This window comes from Miniopterus natalensis, chromosome 18, assembly GCF_054644295.1.
Source record: "Miniopterus natalensis isolate mMinNat1 chromosome 18, mMinNat1.hap1, whole genome shotgun sequence".
In the NCBI taxonomy this organism is placed as follows: domain Eukaryota; kingdom Metazoa; phylum Chordata; class Mammalia; order Chiroptera; family Miniopteridae; genus Miniopterus; species Miniopterus natalensis.
The window spans coordinates 39,234,155-39,254,864 of NC_142098.1; the positions used below are offsets into that span (position 1 = coordinate 39,234,155).

At 59.3% G+C, this 20,710-nt stretch overlaps 2 protein-coding genes across 3 annotated transcripts in view; one reads left to right on the top strand and one right to left on the bottom strand.

The window, feature by feature from the left end:
* The window catches only part of MYH14 (myosin heavy chain 14), a 64,035-nt gene extending 61,177 nt beyond the window's left edge, over window positions 1–2,858 (top strand). Inside the window, exons 41-43 of the mRNA XM_087826853.1 lie at window positions 954–1,062; window positions 2,213–2,385; window positions 2,663–2,858. Coding sequence (XP_087682979.1) covers window positions 954–1,062; window positions 2,213–2,385; window positions 2,663–2,816 — 436 coding nt within the window. The 3' untranslated portion in view covers window positions 2,817–2,858. The remainder of the gene's footprint in view (window positions 1–953; window positions 1,063–2,212; window positions 2,386–2,662) is intronic.
* Window positions 2,859–7,094: 4,236 nt separating this feature from the next.
* On the bottom strand, window positions 7,095–18,784 carry KCNC3 (potassium voltage-gated channel subfamily C member 3). Of its 2 annotated transcripts, none has more exons than XM_087827315.1 (4): window positions 17,906–18,784; window positions 12,893–14,000; window positions 11,218–11,409; window positions 7,095–7,231 (listed from the first exon to the last, which is right to left on the bottom strand). In XM_087827315.1, exons 1-4 carry the CDS (start codon window positions 18,782–18,784, stop codon window positions 7,095–7,097), a joined length of 2,316 nt encoding a protein of 771 aa, XP_087683441.1. The 2 variants fall into 2 exon arrangements, with proteins under 2 accessions (XP_087683441.1, XP_087683442.1); XM_087827316.1 differs by lacking the exon at window positions 7,095–7,231 and adding an exon at window positions 10,880–10,983.
* Window positions 18,785–20,710: the final 1,926 nt, after the last annotated feature.

A 20,710-nucleotide genomic window follows, 5' to 3' on the forward strand; every position in this document is an offset into this window, starting at 1 on the left:
AACCAGGAACACCTGCCAATGTGCCCAGTTAAGAACCACTGTGCTAATAAAACAAACAGACTACTTATTACTAATCCTTATAAGGTTCACTATTCCAATGCAGTAGACTTTTCTACACTCAGTGCTATTCAGTAACAATAAGAAAAGTTTCCATTTATTGAGGATTGACTCTATGTCAAACACTGAACTAGTTGTATATACATGTATGAATCACACAATCCTTGTGAGAGAAGGGCCATTTATCCCTGTTTTATATATAGAAAATCTTGGGCAAAAATGGGTTATAAATCTTGGATGACTGACCTGTAATTCAGTTTCTTACCATGGTCTGGTGGAGAAGAGTTTTGTTCTATACCAAAAAGTATATAAGGTTCCATCTTGCATTCATTCATTCAACAAATATGTACTAAGAGTGTACTGCTTACCCTCCCATGCCTGGGCACTGGGGAAACGATGAAGAATGAGACATGGAGATCACAACCTAATGGGACTCCCCACCCAAGCTACACTCAGGAGTTCCCCTTATCACTGAGTCTCTATGCATCCCTCCTTTCAGGCCCAGGCCTGTCCCCTGACCCAAAAAGTGACAAGGAGACAGGACAGTGCCCAGTGGTCTGATCTGGGGACTGGTGGTCAGTGCGTCAGTTCCCTGAAAGAAGAACAAAGGGAAGTACAGTTGAGTGGGAGGGACCTAGTGGGCTACGGAAAACTGGTGGACATAGAGACACTTTTGAGAACATCAGGCATGGCATCTTAGTAGAAGCCAAGGACAGAGGTGCCCTGGAGTGGGGAGCCTAGGTGCCAATGTCTGTGTGAACTGTGGGAGTCAGTTGCGGGGGTGGGAAAGAAGGAAGAGGCCAGTTCAAGAATAGGACAGCAGCCACTGGATGTGGCCAGAGGACAGAACCCCAGGATGCACCTCTCCTGACTATCCCCTTCACACTTATCTTCAGGGAGCGCATCCTCTCTGGCAAGCTGGTGCGCAGAGCTGAGAAGCGGCTTAAAGAGGTGGTGCTCCAGGTGGAGGAGGAGCGGAGGGTGGCCGACCAGCTCAGGGACCAGGTAAGCTGCTTATGTCACTCGGGAGCAGTGGGAGGGTGGGACCACTGACAGAGAAATAGCACAGGCTGTCTCTAGAGGCAGGGAGTTCCCATCACAAGAGGCAACTTGCGGGTGCTGCTGGACTAGAATTGAGTGCAGATACCATCCCAGGGCGTGGTGCCGTCGTAGAGAGCTGGAATCAGTGACTTTGCGATCCATAAATTCTGGAATCTAGGAAAGTTGGACTTTCTAGGAGCTGAGACAGGCAAGGAGAGGCTAGACCAGGGCTAAAATAACAACACATAGTGTTTACTGAGTATCAGAACACTGTGGTAGTGTACTGTTATTTTCCCTCATATGCAGGTGAGAAAACTGAGGCACAGAAAGGTGAAGTAATTTGCTCAAAACTATTTAGCTAGAAAGAGATTGAGCCAGAGTTCAAACTCCAGCACTCTGGCTGCAGAGCCTATGCTCTTAATTATTGAGCAGTTACCAAGTCCCAAGCTCTGTGCTACCTGCTTTTAAAAAAAATACATACTTGCATTCTCTTGCCAGCCTGATTTCCCAGGTGAGGAAACAAACTTTAGAAGGGGATATAATTTGCACCAAAGTCACAGTTAGTACAGACAGAGCCTGGATCGGATCCCAGGTTTGTCTGACTTTAGATAGCATCACCGTTCCCTTAGAAGCTCAGCTGTATGCATCATTCATTCCACAAACAATTATTGAATACCCACTATGTGCTGGGCACTATGATAGGCATTGGAGATATGGCTGTGAATGAGACAGAGAAGGTCTCTGCCTTCACAGAGCTCACATTTTGAGGATAGGAAAAGAAAGACACAAGAAACCAATAAGCAAACAAAGATAATTACAGACTGTGACAAGGGCTATGAAGAAAAAAGGAAATGAAGAGCAAGGGAGACACAGGGGATTGGAGAATCCTTTCTTAGGAGGTGACATTTGAATTGAGACCTGGAGGATGGGGAAGAGTCAGGCAGAGGGAACTGCAGGTGCAAAGGCACTGGGGTATGAAGATAAGCTTGGTGAATTGGGAGCAAAAAGATTACCAGTATGGCTAGAGAGAAGAATAGGGCGGTGATTGAGTGATACGAATGAGGGGTGAGAACAGCACCCAGAGGCATGACTCACCCTCCCTGCTCCCACCAAGCTGGAAAAGGGGAACCTTCGAGTGAAGCAGCTGAAGCGACAGCTGGAGGAGGCTGAGGAAGAGGCATCTAGGGCTCAGGCAGGTCGTCGAAGGCTGCAGCGGGAGCTGGAGGATGTCACAGAGTCTGCTGAGTCCATGAACCGCGAAGTGACCACACTGAGGAACCGGCTCCGGTATGGCCAACTTGCACATGTACACCCTCACTCCACAAACCCCTGCCCCCATCTCTCTGTCCCTCCGTAGCTTTGTTTCTCTGTCCCCATCGTTCTGCCCCTCTACCTTCATCTCTGTTCTCCTGTCCTCCCATTTCTCTGCCCCCACCCTTGCCCTCCGCCCATCTCTCCATTTCTCCCCATCTCATCTCTCCCCTCTCACTTTATTATAGCTCTCACTTTTCTCTCTGCTCCCTTCATTTAATCTCTGTCTCCTGCTCTCTCCACGTCCTCACAGACGAGGACCCCTCACCTTCACCACCCGCACCGTGCGCCAGGTGTTCCGACTGGAGGAGGGTGTGGCATCAGACGAGGAGGCCGAGGAGGCCGAGCCTGGGTCTGGACAGCAGCCCCTGGAGCCTGACGGGTCCCCAGAAGCACAGCCCCAGTGACCCCTCCCTGCTACCAGCCATCAGCCCCTCCCTCCCTGGTGGATGCTGGTCCCATGAACCCACCCTGTGGCTTCTTGCACTTTGGAAATGGCACCACCTGCTGGCACCACAGCACTTATCAACCCCACCCCAGAGGGCCCCCTGAGACCTCCGTAAACGTAGAGCACTCAGGAGCCAGGGAGCAGGGAGGCAAGGACGGGGCTCTCTCCCTGGAGTGGAAATCCGGGTGTAATTGGCCCACTGTGGTCCCATTCAGCTCCCATCCTTCCTTCAGGTGTTAATGGTCTTTATTAGGGAGGGAGCATGGCTCCTCTGCTCTCCTCAGCTAGGGCTGCCCATGGCCCTCCTCCTCCCTCTCCCAGGACTCCACCAGCCTTTGATTCTTGCAGAGGGACAGGATAAGGGGGCCTGTCCGGTCCCCCTCTTCCCATGTTCTGCCCTCCCTTCTGGTTGCTATTGTGTGATCACAGTTCGGTTAGACTCCCTTTGGGGGCTGGAGGAGTCTCCCTGAGTTTCCAGCCTCCAACTCTGACAAATAAACCCCAGCCCCAGGTGGACTCCGCTGAGGTGGTGTGTGTTCCAGCAGGGGGTTCTCTCATGGGTCCAGATGGGCACTGATTCCTTCCGGCTGCCGGGGCAGCCTGCTGATTCTGATCACAGCCGGCCAGTGTTGGCGCACCTCCTGGACACTGGACATTTCCCCTCACCCCAGCCCTCTCCAAAGTACTGCCTCCATCATATTGATAAGGAGACAAGCTCAGAGCTGCGATGCCCCTCACTCTAACCCAGGAGTGGCAGAAGGGATACCTGTACTCTGGTCTATGGCTGACCTTCCAGTCTTTGCATAACAACGTCTTCAGTGAGTTTTTGAGTCTGTGAGCGGTTATTTAGCTGTGCTGAACATGGGACTTTTTGTCTGAATTCTCAGCACAACAGCTCAAGGCAGGGATCTCATTGCTTTCCAGCACCAAGGACAGTCCCTGGCACCTAGTTGGCTTTCATGTTTGCTGAATAACTAGATCACCGGTCCTGACCTTTTAGTCATGAGACAAGCCCAGAGAGGTTGAGAGACTTCCCCAAGGACACACAGCTACAAAGAAGCTGAATCCACACAGATTGGCTTCATCGTCAGCAATATGGAGTGTACCACCCTCAGCCCCTGAGCACACACCGGGGACCCAGGTCCACTCCTCCTGGGGACTAGTCACCCACACCCAGGAGCTCACATCACCCAAGTGCCCTCAGACTTTCAGGGTAGGGGTGTAGGCAGGCCCTCACCCCAAGTCACAGGGTGGGAGCTGGTAATCAAGGGGATGCCTGGGCCCCCAAAGTGCACACCCATGCCACTTTAACCCGACCCCTACTCTTAAAAAGACAAGACCCCCTAAGCTCCCCGGCCCCAACAAGGAGGCCTTCCCAGGACACAAACAGAACGCAGCTTTTAAATGAAAAGGAAACTTTAATTTTGGTGGGGAATGAGAGGGTGGGGTAGAAGGGGGCATGACACTTTTTCTTTGGGGGGGGTGACATGCGGCAGCTTCTGCATCGGGCGGTTCATGCACCCAGGGTGGGCGTGGGGGAGGCTTGGGGGAGGGGCCGTGCCGACCCCTCCCTCCCTGCCCTGGGGGTGGGCTGAGAAGACCCGCCGTTAGCACCAGAGTTAGACGATTTGCAGACCTCCCCTCCCCGCACTGACTCCGGACACCCGCCCCCATCCCTGAGAGCGCCCCCTTGCCACTCCCCCGCCTCCACGCGACAGGCCGGGCCGCCCCGCCCACAGGTGAGTGAGAACTTATTGCTGTGTGGGGGAGGGGAGCCGCGGAGCTCAGGAGGCCAGGACCCCGCCGGCCGCCCCTCCCCAGCCGCCCGCCCGCGCGCCCCGTGCCCGTGCGTTCCCGGGGCGCAGGCGGGCGCGCCATGCGTGGGGGGCGCGTCATGCAGCGCATGCGTGGTTTCGGGCACCCTGGCGGCCTGGCGGGGGGAAAGGGAGCGGGACTTGGAAGTCGTCCCTTTAGCTGCTCTCTCTCCCTCCCCGAGTCCCACACTGTTTATTGACTTGGGGGATGAGAATCACGTTTTGTAGACGCTTATAATAATCGTAGTCATTTTTAAGAGCTGAACTAAAAAGCTGGGTACGTGTGGCAGGTTGGCGAGCAGGGGGAGTCGTTGGGAAGAGGTCTGTACCCTTTGGAAAAGATCCTCACCCCCTTTCCCCGCCCCGTTCGGCTTCCGTGAGGGTCTGGGGAATGGGGGGGGGGGCGGCTTTTTTTTAAAGAAGTTAAACCCTTTGGCAATATAATCAGTCCCCACCCCATACCCTGGTGTCTGGAGCCCCTAGCCCTTTGCCCCGCCCCGCTCCCCGCAGAACCTGCCCCACCCCTCACCCCTGATTCGCCAGGGTTTAGGGTCCGAGGGAAGGATGGGGGGGACTCAAAATGCCCCTTGCATAGGAATCGTTGCATCAAGAATCGTGCTCAGTGACACCCCCCCAACCCTCGGGTGGGGGGTGGGGAGGTTCCTGAGGCTGTGGGAGCACAGGGAGGAAGGTTACTAATTCTGTGGGCCCCCAGCTTCAAAAAGGGGGTTCTCTAAGGATTCTGGGACCGGTGTGGTCTCCAGGCTTGGGGGAGGTAGCGCATCCTTGAGCCAGGATGGGATATGAGAAGTGATTTTCCACCCGCGGGCGTGGCGGGGCGAGGAACGCCGGGAACGGCGAGCTGGGATCGGCCCGGGTGGGTAGGTTGTCGTTTGCTAAGCTTCTAATAGTCCCGTGTCCGTCCATCCGGGCACAGTCTCTGCTTAGTGGAGACGCTCCTAGCCTAGTAAACGGAGTCCTGGCCAAGCGTTAGCATCTGGATTTACTGGCCTCCGTGCGAAGTGCCGTAGAAAACAAAGCCTTTCATTAGAGAATCTTCCAGGTGTCTGTCCTTGCTCTGCCTAAAACCTCTGCGCATCAGCAGCGGCACAGACACCACCTCTGGGGAACACTGGCATCCGTGAAGAGGGTACCTTTCGGGTACCGTTTGAGGGAAGACGCTGTAGGGGGCGCAGGTTGGGCATAAGAAAGGGGGTGCCCTGGAAAGGCCGGGTTCCCTGGAATTGCAGACAGGTCGGGCCCATCTTGGAAATTCTAGCGGCCGGGGAACCTGAGGTGGGCGTCTGATGGCAGAGATCTGGGGGTGTCTGTGGGGTTGAGGCTTGAGGATTTGGGGGTGTCCTGGAAATGTCCGAGACTGGGAAGGTTTTGGAGCATCCCAAAGGCTGAAGTGAGCTGCAGGGCTGGGTCACCTCTTGGGGGATGAGGTGCCGGGATGCACTCCAGGGGGTGGTGGCGGTGGGGCCTGGCGGGCAGCATCTGTGTGCAGAGGCTGAGCTCCAGGAGTGTGGGGGGTTGGGGGGACGCGGGGTGCCAGGGTCAGTGTCAGGAATTCTGGGTGCAGGTCTCATGTCCTGGGAATCTGGAGGGGGTTTGGGGGCATTTTGTGTGCTAGGGCCAGACCACCCCAGCAGTTCTGGGATGGGAGGTCTGAGTCCATGCAGCAAGAACAGAGGCGAGCAGATCCCTGGTGTGTGGGGTGTGTGTGGGGTGTGTGTGTGTGTAAGGGTGCAGTTCACCAGAGGGATCCTCCTGGAGGCTGAGGGAGCGGCTGTCCGCAGCCCCTCCCCCTCCTGCCATCTGAGCTCAGCTCGGGTTTTTGGCTTGGCTGACAGTTCCTCCTTCCCCCACATGGTCGCTAATTATTTTTTTAAAAATCACTGCATGATGCGTTGCCCTCCTGGGGTGAAGGGCAGGAGGCTCGACACCCTGCCGTGGCCCACCCCTTGAGGTCCCCGCCCCTCCCCAGAGTACCCCTTCCCTCAACCGCGTGGCATGCAGCCCCTGGCGCTTATTGCTGAGGTGGAGTTGGGAGGTAGGGGTCCAGGTTGGGGGAGGCATGCAGAGTAGGGGGGAGGTGCCCCAATGTAATTGGCATAATTTGGACGTATTTACACGAGTTGATGGGAGAGGGTGTCCTATGGCTCATGGAGACCTGAGAAGGCTTTATTTGGGGGGGGAGGCGGAGAGTTGGGGGGCGTGGGCTTTGGCCTCTCCCCCTCCATCCTGGGGCCCAGGTGGGGATGAGGGGCCCGGGGGTGTCTGCTGGCGTGGTCGTCTCCGTTGCATATTATTAATGACTTTTTGATTTTTAAAAAACCCTTTCCCCCACCCCCCACCCCCAGCTCCTTTGACCTTCTTCCCTGTCACCCCCGAGTCCCCCCACGGGGGGGAGGGGAGCGCTAGAGGATGGAGGGCAAGGTTGGGGGGGCGCGGCGGGCGGCCCTGGGAGAGCCAGGGGGAGTGGCAAGGGGCGCGAGGCGCAGGGACACCCCGCTCAGGCCCGCGATGCTGCTCAGGCTGCGGGATTTCTCGTAACCTGGGGGAGGGGCGGAAACACGGGGAGGAAGCATGGAATAGGGGTGCAGGGGAGGGTCCCACAGACAGACCCAAGACAGAGGGGGGGAGGGAGGAGAGAAACAGAACAGAAAGGATACCAGGCGGAGAGACGGAGCCAGGGACAGCGAGAGAGAGAAGGTGAGAGACGGAGAGACAGAGGCCGTCAGACACCGGGACACAGAAAGACGGGGTGCGAGGCGGAGATGGACAGGCGGGCCGAGGAGATGGAGAGAGAGAGAAGTGAACAAATCGGACAGTCAGTCGCATCGAGGAGAAAGGTTCAGACATGGGGAGGGGGAGAGACTCAGGGTTAGGAGGCGGGGTGGCGCCCACCGAGCCTCCCCCACCCCACCCCATCCCCACGCAGCCCGTCCCCCACCCTCCCCCATTGGCCCCCTCATCTGAGGCAAAAAGGTGGGGGGCAGCAAGGCGGATGGTGGCAGCAGGGGCATGGGCCGGAGCTCAGGTGGGAGGCATGTGGGGAGCAGCGCGGGAGGACTGCGAGCAGCGGGGGGCTGCGGGCTGGGGCTCACCTAGCTGCGGGAAGGACAGGGGGTGCGGGGCTGGATGGCCGAGCCAGGCTGGCAGTGCCCCTGGGCGCGGGAGAGCAGCTCCAGAGCCCCGGGAGGGGGCAAAGCTGGCTCACCCGCAGGTCGTGGCAGGGGGCCTTTAACGGGTCAGGGAGTTTCAACAGGAAACTTCCCAGGGGAAGGTTCTACCTGTCTTGACAGCCACGGGACCTAAGACTGGGGCCTGAGATCAAGGAGCACCTGTGTGGTCTCTTGAAAGCTTGGGGCCATCTCAAGAGTCCTGCCAGTGTCTGGGACTTCTCCGAGCCGTGCCAAGGGGCTGTCTGGGGGACGGCATCTTGGCCACAGGGGACAGAGCCTGGGGGGGGTGGAAGCCCACTATCTCCGGGACACCCCCTCCCAGCCATTCCCCATTGCTAACCTGGGGGAAAGGGGCAGGGGGGGACCGAGGGTCTCTCGAGGCCTCAGGCGGTGACAAGAGCTGGGGACAGAAATACACAGAGTCATGGCGGGGGGAGGGTGGTCACAGGGAACCCCCCAACTCAGCCTCACTGTTGGGGGTCGGAGAAACGCCGGATCTCTTCCTCCTCTCTGGTGTTTTCCGGGGGGAGGGGAGCAGTGAAATGGGGGTGGCCAGAGACATCAAATATGGAAGGAGCTTCCGGGGTGGCTGGGGTTGAGGGGGCAGGGAGGAGGCTGGTTAGGAAGGGGGAACAGGTGTGCAGTGTTAGCCTCAGGTGGTTGGCGAGGGAAGATGGAGAAGGGAGAGGTCGTGGGGCAGGTGGGAGACAAGCCAGGAGGAAGGGTCTTGGAAGGAGGGGAGGGGACAATAGAGGAGGGGGTCATGGAGGAAGGAGAGGAAGGGGAAAGTGAGGGGGTGTCCAGGACTCAGTCAGCCCCATCAGCTCCAACCATTATTTGAGTTCAATGAATGGATTTCGGCATCAGAGGCAAGAGAAGCAGAGACCTCCCACCCACCCCCAGCCCTCCCCCAGCCCTCCCTCACCCACATTCCCAAATCCTCCCCGCTCCCACTGCCCCTCAATTCCAAGGGGCCCATCCAGACCTGAAGGTGAGGGACAAAGGGTGGGAACGGGACTGGGTGCAAGCAGGGAGGGGGTGAGATGGGGGCAGGGAGGGGCTGGTAATGAGATGAAAATGGAAGATGGGGGGGGCTGCAACAAGGAGAGGTGGAGGGAAGGGACGGAACAAAAGCCAGACAGTCCCCTCTGGGTTCTGTCTGAGCCAGGAAGCCTGGGTTCTCATCTCCTCTGCTGTGACCTGGGGTCAGCCATGGCCTTCCCTGACCTTCTGTGAAACAAGGGGGCTTAAACAAGCCTGTCCTGGGGGCTCCCCAAGTCCTGCTACAGCATCTCCTTAGCCGGGGGCAGGGATTTCAGATGCATCTCTGTATTTCTAAGGAAGATCCCACAGGTGCTTGTTGAGAGTGTGATGGATCAACTTCCTTCAGGTGGCTCTTCATCACTTTGAGGGTCAATCCAGCCTCTCCCGGAGGCCAAAGATACCCTCCTGGTCCTCTGCACAGGCTCTGTCTGGCACCCCTCTCCCTGCAGCTGCTCGGCTCTGGCCACACCTTCCTCCTCGCTTTTCCGTTAAACACAAGCTCATCCCCCTGGGTAACTCAGGACCTTTGCACTTCCTGTTCCCTCATCCTGGCCGCCCCATTTTACCTTTCAGGCGTCATGTCACCTCAAAAAGCCCTTCCACAGACCCTCTTATCTGGAGTGGCCAGAGGATTTTTTTCCCACTTGTTTACTTTCTGCTTCCTCCAGTCAGGGGGTATCAAACTTTTCCTGTAAAGGGCCAGGTAGTAAATAATTTTGGCTCTGTGGGCCAGACAGTCTCTGTCGCAAATATTTATCCTACTGTTGTAGCATAATAGTGGCTATGTTCCAATAAAGCTTTATTTACAAAACAGCTGGCCGACAGAGCTGGTCCGTGGGCTGGAGGATGCCGACCCACGGCCTGGGGTATACACTGAGGGCGGCTCTCTCTGCAGTCAGTACCGAGTCCCCAGGGCCCGGAACTGCGCCCTCGGTGATTAGCTGCCGAGTGAATGAACGGACGGGTGGATGCAGCTAGGGGCCAGCTAGGGTGGCTGTGAGGACGCAGGAGGGATGTTAAATTCCCGGCTCGTGCCAAGTGCTTGGTTACGTTTGCCGGATTTACTGGCCTCGCCAGGCCACTCTGCAGCCCTTTCCCTGCTGTTCCCTGACTGTCTCCTTCCTTCCTTCCCCAAGAGTCCAGAGCTGACCTGCTTCTCCCCAGGTCCCTGGACAAGGGCCCGGCCCCTCAGCCGGCCCTGCTTTCCAGCCTCAGCTGTCCTCCAGCCTCCAGTCTCCTGGCTTTGCGTGTGCTTGTCCCTCTGTCACTACTGTCTGACAGGATCACTTCCTCGCTGGCAGCCAGGATAACTATCAGTTATCAATTCCTTCAGAAAGCCTTTCCTGTCCCTTCCTTCTACTCCGGCATCTTTTTCGTGTTCCTCTTACTGTTTGACCCTGTGCCACCTCCATATCCACATATGTCATCGCCTCAAATAGCGACTTTCTCCCACTGTGTCGGCCTCCCCCACCAAACCCAGCTCCTGGGGAGGGTCGGGTTGATTTTGTTCACTGAATTCCCCGTGTGGGGACCTTTGGGTGCCTTGTAAGCTGGCCAGTTCACAAATGACTGAATGGGTGGCCGAGTCTTTCTCATCCCATCTGGCACCCCGAAGTGTGACCTGGGTGTGCACCCCGTTTTCTCGGCTGAATTTTTAAAAACCCAGAAGGGGAGGCAGGGAGAGAGGTGTCGATGGGGGTGAGGATGGGGGTCAGTCGTGAGGGCTGGGAGGGAGGTCAGGCACATGGTGGGGAGGGCTGGGGTTAGTTCCAGGGGGTTAGTGAGGGGCAGGGCTAGTCCTGGGAGGGTGGGTGTGGGGTCAGCGTCAGGACTGAAGGTTAATTAGATGGAGCTCTTCATGGTGAAGGGGCAGGAGTCTCGGTCAGTGGGGGCTACATGTTCTCAGAGGGGTTAGTCAAGAGGGGGGTTCAGAGGACAGGGGCTACTTACCCCGGGGGGAGGGGGCTCGTCCACTAGGGGGATATCCAGGCCGCAGCGTTGGCGTTGAGGTCGGGCAAGAAGCTTGGGGGGCCTGGCTTACGCCAGTCTGGGGGGGGCAGTGGGGGAGCACCGGTGGCTGGGGGTGGGGGAAGAGGCCAGAGGGTTGGGGTGGGGGAAATGGAGATGCAATAAAGACAGGTGAAGGGTCAGTGGTGAGGAAACTGGGGGTGGGGTTTCTGGGAAGGAGGAGGTCTGGGGCCAGGGGATGGGGGAAGGGAAGTCCAATACCTCCTCCCCAGTCCCCTCTCCCCCCTCCCCTGGGGGAGGCGAGAGAGGGAGGGTCCCAGGGGGCCAGTGGAAGGCACCTCACCTTTCCGGATGGAGCCATCAGGGGAAGGGGCATAGTCCGTGAGAAGGAAGCAGGCTCGATCCCGGCTGTAGCGGCCCCGGCTCCCAGGGGTTATGGGGCTCTTGTCTTCCGGGGACATGGCGGGCTGGTCGATGGCTGGGCAATCCTCATGGGCAAGTGCAGCTGCTGCTGGGTCCCCATTGGGGCGGGGATCTACATCCCCAGAGTCAGACAGAGACACAAAGGAAAGAGTGAGATGTGGAAACGCACGGTGGGAGTGAGACTAGCAAGGAGAGGGTGTTGTCGAACTTGGGTGCTAGAAGATGATGAAAGGGCAGGGTGTCAGAAAGAGGTGACAGGAGGGGCTCAATTGGGAGCAGGGTGGTAGGGGGCATGGCTGGTGGATTTGGGCAGGTCACTGGGGAAGGGTGTTGAGTGTTGGGAAGGACAACAGGGTAGGGAGAGGTGGTTAGGGGATGGTGGGTGGAGGTGAGCACAAGGAGGAGGTTGAGGTTGAGTGTTAGGAAGTGGTAGTCAGGTGTTAGCCGCTGGGAAAGGCAGGTCTGGGGTTGGGTGTTGGGCATTTGGAGGGAAGGACATGGGCAAGAGGTGGTTGGGAAGCAAGCTGGGTGCTGGGAAGGAGGCTGGGACAGAGTGTTGGGTGGGGTGGTTGGTTGAAGTGCAATGAGTGGGGCAGGACTGGGGTAAAGTGTTGGGTTGGTAGGGTATTGGGCTGGGGTAGATAGCTGGGGGGAATGTAGGGGCTGTTTAGGGAGGGACGTTGAACACTGGAAAGGACACAGTAGGGAAGGGTTAAGAAGGTGACAGGTGAGGGAGGGGGAAGTGGGGGTCCCCCAGGCTCTGACTCGGGCTATTTTTAATTGGTGTGAAACTGGGTCAGTGGCTGAGGGAGCAAGATGGGGGCCAGGCGGCCCAGCTCCCTTTCTTGACCTACTTAAGACATGGGGGTGGGGCCGACCAGCATCTCCCTCCTCCCAAACTGACACCCCACTCACTGCCTCTGAAGCACAGATTCCCCTGGGGGGAGTGACACACACAGGCCCAGTCAACTCTTCTATCTCCCTGGTCTCAACTCTTCCTCTTGGCAACATCTCTGCGAAACTCTCAGACCCTCTGTGCAGAGCCAGAGGTTGGGCCCTGAGTCCCGAGTCACTGTCCAGTCAAATGGCCTTCCACCCTCTCGGCCCATCTCCCCTGGCCGCTGACTCTTCACTTTTAGTTTTCAGTCTTGTCTCCTCTCTGTCTCAGTTATTCAAACCTAAACTCTGCTGCTGACCCCCCCACGGCTCCCTCCATCTCTGACCTCTCTCTCTCCTTCTCAATGACAATCTCTTGGTTTCAGACTGTGGCTTTTAGACTCTTTTCTCAGGGTCTCTTGTCTCTAGCCAGCCCATGGTTCACGTGAGACCCTCTCTCCCTGGTCCCCCTGAACACTTTGGCTGCAAGTCTGTCTCTCCCCAAAACTGTCTCACATGAAATCTCTCTGTCATTGTCTATTTCTGTGCCACTTCTCTGGCCTCAGCAATTACTATTCACTTTTCTCTCCCTTCTCTGTTGCTGACCACCGCATCTCTCCGAAATCTCAGCATCCACCTCCTGCCCCCCTCAGAACCTCCCCACCTCCTCCCATGCATCTCCACCCATGCCCCCACACCCCCCTCGTGCCCTTCCTCACCTGCCCGGTTGATCTCAATCACTTCCTCCTGAGCCAATGGGCAAGGCTCCCCAGGGGCTGGCAGAGGGGGCAGCCCCATGATCCCGAGTCCACCCGCTCCCCCCCTGAGCAGCCCAGGGTGCGAGTGGGGCCCCGGAGGGTAGGCCCCGGCCATAGTCACCCCCATGGAGGGCGGGGTGATGGGTGGTGGGGGGCTGATACCACCGCTGCCATGGTGAGGGGGCGGCGGGGGCGGCAGTGGCGGGTCAGGCTTGCAGTAGTTGGGCGAGCCGGGCAGCGGGGGCCGCGGGATGTGTTTGTTCTTCTTCTTGGGCAGCTTCTGCTTGGCCATGGCCAGCGAATAGTACATGCCGAAGTTGTTGACAATGACGGGCACGGGCATGGCGATGGTGAGCACCCCGGCCAGGGCACACAGCGCCCCCACCAGCATCCCCGACCACGTCTTGGGGTACATGTCTCCATAGCCCAGGGTTGTCATGGTGACCACGGCCCACCAGAAGCCGATGGGGATGTTCTTGAAGTAGGTGTGGTTGGAGCCCAGGATGTCGTCGGGGTCGGCGCCAATGCGCTCGGCGTAGTAGATCATGGTGGCGAAGATGAGCACGCCCAGCGCCAGGAAGATGATGAGCAGCAGGAACTCGTTGGTGCTGGCGCGCAGCGTGTGGCCCAGCACGCGCAGCCCCACGAAGTGGCGCGTGAGCTTGAAGATGCGCAGGATGCGCACGAAGCGCACCACCCGCAGGAAGCCCAGCACGTCCTTGGCAGCCTTGGAGCTGAGGCCCGACAGGCCCACCTCGAGATAGAAGGGCAGGATGGCCACACAGTCGATGATGTTGAGGCTGCTCTTGAGAAACTCCACCTTGTCCGGGCAGAAGGTGATGCGCATGAGGAACTCAAAGGTGAACCAGATCACGCACACGCCCTCCACGTAGGTCAGGAAGGGCTCCGTCTCCACCTCCACGTTGGTGACGTTCTCCGGCGGGGCCCCGGGGATCGGGGAGGCCTGCGTCACCGTCTTGTTGATGATGTGGATGAAGCCCTCGTGGGTCTCCAGGCAGAAGGTGGTGATGGAGATGAGAATGAAGAAGAGGGAGGCGAAGGCCACATACTGCAGGGCGGGGTGGGGGAGAGAAGGCGAAAGGTGACCGGGCATCTGGTCAACCAGCCAGCTCCACATGACCCTCCCAGGGCTTCCTTTCCCAGCCCCAAATGCTTCCCTCTCTGATCCCCTCTCCACTCAGGCTAGCAAAAGGGAAAGCAGAGGGCCAGAGGCGGCTGTCTCCCAGCCCCGAGGAGGGGCTGGCCCCAGTAGCTGCCGCACAATGGACAGCTTCCATCCTGGAAACAGCAATTTCTGGCCCCATGCTCTGTTTCCTAGACCACCTTCCCTCACCCTCCCGTCCCCATGTCCAATCTCTGGGCTCTGCTTTGGAATCCAGGCGGGCAAGGGGAGACTAAGATCACATACCCTCTGTGGCTCAGAGGGTTTGCAGATGGGCCTGGAGCTGAGGGAAGGGGAAGGGGAGGTGGGTGCGAAGGCAGAACCATGAGGCGGCTAAGAGTAAAACCTTGGGTTTGAATCCAGCCTTCCCCCGCCTAACTTGGGCAAGGCGATTAAGTTTGCCAATCCTCAAGCTTTTACAGGATTGTTGTAAGAATTACATTAGATATGTAGACAAACGACCTGGCTGAAAAAACAGTGCTTGGCCCCGTGTCTGGAACTCAGGCCTGAGCTTTTATGAGGGTATGGAAGCATCATTTAGTGGGGGCAAAGTAGGGGCCTCAGAAAGGAGCCAGGGTTTACAGACCTTGGTGCCAATGTCTGAGCCCCAGGAAAGTGAGAAGGCTGGTGAGGCCCTCACCCACAGAGGAAGGGCAGGGGTGGAACCACAACGTGGAGGAGGGGTGTTAGGGCCCCGAAGGTGGAAGAAGTAGTGTCAAGTCTGCAGAAAGGAAAGGGGGATACAGATGAGGAGAGGTGGGGTTTAAGGCTCTTAAGAGGAAGGGGGAGTCAAGACCTCGGGGAGAGGGCAGGACTAGGGCCAAAAAAAGGTGAGGGGGCTTTTCAGAGGTGCAGAGAATTGGGGGTGGAAGCGTGCCTGGTCATTTCAGGATAGGGGATGACCAGAATCCTGCCAAACAATGTTGTGGGATTTGATGAAAGCCTTGAGGAAGCGAGAGGATGGGATCAAGATCTTGGAGAAGGGGATGGACCAGGTCCTTAGAGATGATAGTGGGCTTTACCAAATACATAGAGGGGAAGGAGTGAGGTTAGGCCTTGGTGAGGGAAGGGAATCAGTGTTGGGGCAGAGGGGGCTCTACTCAGATGAGTAGAGGAGGAAGGGCCTGGGGTGCAGAGAAGAGAGGGGGCCCAGGGTCAGGCTGCGGAGGACCCTAACTCTTGGGGTGGGCTGGGGGTCAGCGAGGGCCCCCTCTGCCCCGCCCCCCTCTTCGTTTCTCCGCAGTGGTTTAAGAGGCCACAGGCCGCCGCAGAGCGCATGCCTGGAGCTCCCCCTCCCGCCCCGAGCCGGGCGCGCGGCGCAGGCTGCGGCACCGCAGTGGGGGCGGGCCGGCGGGGCCGGGGGCGGGGCGCAGGCCGCCAGCACCGCGGACAGTTCCCTCGCCGCAGTGCGCAGCCGCAGCAGCTGGGCGCCGTCTTAACCCCTTCGGGGCCGCAACTAGGCGGGCGGCGCGCAGCCGCAGAGCCGCCGCTTCGCAGCTGGAGGCCGCGGGCCCGGAGCTAGATTAACTCCTTCCCTCCCAGGACACAGAAGGGAAGGTGGGCTCCGCCGCTGTGCGAAGCTGGAGAGACCGGACAGCGTCGGGACTGGGTTAACCCCTTGCCCCGAGATGGTTCAAAAGCAGGAGTAGGAGGGCATTGAAGTCCCTGCAAGAAGGAAAGGAGATATTACAGGGAAGGGGGGGTAGTACCAGACCCTCCACTTTTCATTGGCCTCAGCTCCCAACTCTACCGAACTATCTATCTGGAGGCTAGAAAGTGATTAGCAAGCTGTGGATGCTCAAAAAATATTCGTGCGGTAAATGAGTGCCCCCCCACCGTAGCTGTCCCGGGCATCTAATCTCACCTCAGCACCCCTCAGCGGGGTCGCAAGAAGGGAGGGAGCCCCAGGCCATGGAGGGAAAGGAGCCACTCAAGTTGAGGGGGCATCTAGGGCCATGTCCCTTCTGTACCTCATCCTTCTCACCTATCCCCACCCAACCCCAAATCTCGCCAACTCAGCGCTTCCTGGGGACCAAACTTTATGCGGTGCCTCCGGGCCCCCCTCCCCCTTGTTCCCTCCCCCAGCGTGAATGCGGCATTGCGGCTCCGTGTCCTTCCCAACTCAGGACGAGGCACCGTGGGGGGAGGGGGCCGAACCGGCTCCTCGGGGTGCTTGGGTCCCCAGGAGGCCAGGAGGGGTCCCTGAAGTGGCCACTCTTTCCCTCTTTCTAATTCTGCCCATTTTGAACGGCCCTCCTCTCTTCCCACGCAGGGAGGGAGTGAGGGGCAGGGAGCGATCCAGGGGAGAACTAGGGGGAAGGGTAGCTATTTAGCCTAGGAAGTTACAAAGGTTTGAAGTTATAAAAGTTTTGGGGGGAAGATGAAGGGAGTTGAGGGGAAATCTGGAATTTCAAAGATGTGCTGGAGGAAAGATAAGGCTGGAGGTGTGTGCGCTCTTTGGTTCACCTTGGGGATGGGGGAGAAGCGGAGGAGCTCAGTCCAGGCCTTTGGACTTGGGGGGTGGGGGCTTGGGAAAGGGGGAGCAAGCAGGGCCGGGTGGGGTGGAGAGACACCAAGGCAGGGTAGAAAGAAGTGGGAGCTATTTTGAGAAGGAAGTTTGGGGGCTGCTAACTTGAGGGAAGTCCCAAGAATTAAACTTATGTAAAGTTCTGGAGAAGAAAAAGTCATTTATCCACCAGGAAGGGGCCGGGGGCTGGGGGGCCAGGGGGCCCTCCCAGAGAGAGGGAGCAGGCTGTGCGGCTTAGACGGTGGAAGGGAGAGCTGGGAGAGCCTACGGGTGGGGAGGGTGCAATTCTGCGGAGCACTCGGGAGGTTCTGAAGGCGACAGGGTAGCATGGGGCTCAGGGGAAACAGGCGGTGAGAGGCTCCGGGGAGGCCTGGAGCTTTCCGCGGAAAAGTCCTTGGGACGGGGTCTGGCCTGGAGGACACAGGAAGGGACCTGAACACCGTGGAGCCCCAAGGATCCCAGGGGGAAAGATGTCTGAGCCAGAGCAAGTGGTTTGGAGGTTCAGAGGGGTCCATGAGGCTCTGAAGTTGGGGTGGGGGACTCTTCTGAGACTTTGAGGGTAGAAGCAGCAGGGGAGTTCAAAAATAGCCACGAGACTCAAACTTGGAGGGGGCCAGCGAGAGAGCCAAAGGGCAAAGGAATCGGGGAGCTGTTGGGAGAGACGGGGGAACTGAGGGCTGCAGAGGAGGCTTGGGGGGGAGCGGTCTGCAGGGGGCAGAGAAAGGGAGGCAGTTTTCACGGGCCTGGGACACTTTGAGGGTTAGGAAAAGGTGTCTTTTGAGGGTCAGGGGATGGTCCAAGAAACTGAGGGCTGGGGAGAGGTCCTCTGAGGGTCTGAGGAGTGGCCAAGAGAAGTGAGTTTAGAGGGGCTCGGATGGCTGGGGGTTGCGGAAAAGTCTTCTGAAGGCCTCCAGGGGTCCAGGAAAGGCGGGGGTGAGGTTGTTCAGAGAAGCCCAGGAGAAAGTCCCTAAGGGTCTAGGGTGACCTAGAGAAGCGGGGTGAGGTTTAAGGGATCTGGGGGATTCTGAAGGTTGGGGAAACGTCTTCTGGGGGTCTGAGGATGGCTGGGGGCGAGGAGGGTTGGTTTCCAAGGAGCGCAGGAGACTCAGGGTTGGGATGAGAGGCTTCTGAGAGACTGGGAGGCTGAGGGAGATCCGGAGGGGCTGGGACAGGCCCTGGGATTCCGAGGGCTGGTTGGGCGCTCCTGGGGGTCTGGGAGCGCGTGAGGAGGGGGGAGGGGTGGGGGCCCCGACAGCGCGCTCACCCTGGCGGCCCGAGACGAGTAGGGGTCCTCGAAGAGCGCCCACACGCGAGGTTGCCAGCGGCGCCACCACGTGCCGCCCGCGCCGCCCGCGCCCCCTGGCGGTCCCCCGGCGCCGCCGCCCGCTTCCTGGAAGCAGAGGCGCTTGAGCTCGCCGCCCGCGCCGTCCAGGCCGCCGCCGCCCACGCCCGCCTCGTCGTCCAGGCCCGCGTCGTGGGCCCCCGCGGCGTTGCCAGAGTTGGCGGCGCCCGAAGAGTCGGGCGCCTCGAAGGAATCGAGCGCCTCCTCGGCATCACGGTGCTGCCGGTAGGTCATCCAGCAGCAGGCCTCCACGTCGGTCTCGTCGATGCCCCAGAAGCCCAGCTCCTCCTCGAAGAGCGGCCCGCACACGTCGGACGGGCAGTGCAGCTTGCCCGTGCGGTAGTAGTTGAGCACGTAGGCGAAGACGCCCGGGTGCCGATCGAAGAAGAACTCGTCCGTGCCGGGGTCGTAGTCGAAGCGCGCCGCCGCCTCCGGCTCGGTCAGGCAGGCCAGCCGCGTCCCCGGCAGGGTGCGCAGCGTCGAGCGGTACGTCTCATGGCGCACGCCGCCCACGTTGATCACGATCTTGCCGCTGTCGCCACCGCCGCCGCTGTGCCGCCCCATGGCCGCCGCCGGCAGCCCGGGGCATGGCTCGGCGCGCCGGTCCCCGGGCCCGCGGGATGCCGGGGGGCCCGCCGGGGACGCGGCGGGGCCGGGCTGCGCAGGCAGCTGCTGCTGCTGCGGCAGCGGCGGCGGGGGCAGCGGCGGAGGGGAGTCGGGAGGCTGCGGCGGTTGCGCCGGCTGCTGCTTGCTGGCCCCCTGGCGCCCGCGGAAGGACGAGACGCAGACTGAGCTCAGCATTGGACGGGGGGCGGGGCTGGAGGGGCCGGTCCTTGGTGGGCGGGGCCTCAGGGGGCGACAGACGTGATTGGGTGGAAAAAACTATAGATGGAGGCGGGGTCTAGGGAGGGGAGCAGCCAAAGTGATTGGCCTGGAGGGTGGTGGGGCGGGGTTGAAGCGGAGACAAGGGCCGGGGCTCTAACCCAGACGAGCTGAACCGGGCGGGGCAGCAGGTGAAACACACCGATTGGGTCTTTCGGGGAGCAGGGGCGGGTGAGGTGTTAAAGGAGACGGGACGCGCCCCGAATGTGGGCTGGCGCGGCAGCACAAAGAGGAGGCAGGATTAGATAAAAGAAAGAGGGCTGATTAAACTGAAAAAAGGATGGGGCGGAGCAGAGGAAAGGAACAAGTCCAAGCTATTTAAAGAGGCATGACCGGCCTGACGGACGGAGCGAGGGGGCGGGGCCGCAATGGGGGAGACCGCTCTGATTGGGCAGAGAAGGAATCGCGGGCCGGACCTAAAGTGTGGATAAGCAGAAAATGGTGGGGAAGGACTGCTGGAGACTGCGGGGTTGGGCTCCTAACATTGCTCGGACTGGGAAGGGCGGGTCTTAAAAAGAGGCGGGGTCGGGGGGAAAAAGTAGTAGAAATGTCCTGATTGGTCTGGGAGAATGAGGGGACGGGACTAAACGAGGGCGGGAGCTGGAAATGGAGAGTTCGGAGTACTGTCACGCGAAATGGCAATAGGCTGCTGGGCTGAGAGGGGCTAGGGCAGGGGTTACAGGAGCTGAGACCCGGGGAGAAGAGGCGGAGATGAGCGAGGCCTGTAAACCTGAGAGCGTCTGGCTTGGAATACCTGTCGGGGCAAGGTAAAGAAAAGGCGGGGCTGGGGCTGCAAATTTGGCCTGATTAGTCGGGGCTGGACCGGGATAATTAGTGTCAGGATGTTTGGGGCGGGACTGAAGAAGGTGGGTGGGGTCTAGGAATGGTAGAAAATGTCTTGAATGGGCTGTGGGAAGGGGAGACAAGGAAGGAGAGAGGCTTTAAGGGGCTTGAAAGCAATTAGGCTAGGCTGGGCAGGGCTAAGAGAGGGTGAAGAATGGGAGTTGGGAATGCTAAGGGACCTGCAAAGAATACAAAGCTACCAGGCTAGACGGGGGAGAGGGGACCTGGAACGGGGAGTCTTGGGAACCAGAGAACCTGGGAGTCCTAAGGGTCAATAAGGACTTAGAGGATAGGGCGAAAACTTCCAGCTGGGGAGGGAAAGAGTACGAGATCTAGATAACGGCAGACTGCAGACGGGATAGCTAAAGGATGGATGAGGACTTGTGAAGAAGGAGCCCGAAGGAAGGAAGAGCGGGAGAAACCAAAGCGCCAGGAAGCACAGACTCCGGGCGGGAGCAACAGGCGGGGCCCATGGGAAACACGGCGGGTTGAGACGTTAGAGTCCTGGTGGGCGGGGAGAGATGGGGAGGAGGGCGGGGCTAATGGAAGGCGGGGCCAAGACTAGGCTTCCCGTCCGGGAGCGGGCCCGGCCCCGCCCCCTAGGCTGGCCCGGCGGCCGGCGGCAGGGCGCAGGCGCAGGGCTGGGGCGGGGCCAGCGGCTGCGGCTGAGGCTGCGGCGGGAGGCAGTGCCTGTGGGAGCGGAGGGGGCGGGTCAGGGGCTGCGGGGCTCCTCTCGCGGCTCGGTCCCTGGCCCGCCGCCGCCTTCTGCAGGTGCGGCGGCTGGTTCGTATCGCGCCCCCCCAACCCCGCTCCCGTTTCTGTGTTTCTTTTGTCCCCTTTCCCTAAGCATTTGTACTCCTGTCTCTGCCCTCTGCCTCCTCTTCTAAGTCTCCCTCCCTCTGTCCCATTGCTCTCTGAATGTGGCCCCCTCCTTCTGAGTCTTTGCTCATCTTTTAAGCCACGGAATCCTCTCCCATGACTGTGCCTCGGTACTTTCCACCC

Coding starts and splice junctions, on each gene's coding strand:
- KCNC3 (XM_087827315.1), bottom strand. CDS start 18,784: ATGCTGAGCTCAGTCTGCGTCTCGTCCTTCCGCGGGCGCCAGGGGGCC. Junction 11,410..12,892: donor GATTGAGATCAACCGGGCAG/GTGAGGAAGGGC, acceptor CTGGGGATGTAG/ATCCCCGCCCCAATGGGGAC. Junction 7,232..11,217: donor TGATGGCTCCATCCGGAAAG/GTGAGGTGCCTT, acceptor CCCCTCCCCCAG/GTTACGAGAAATCCCGCAGC.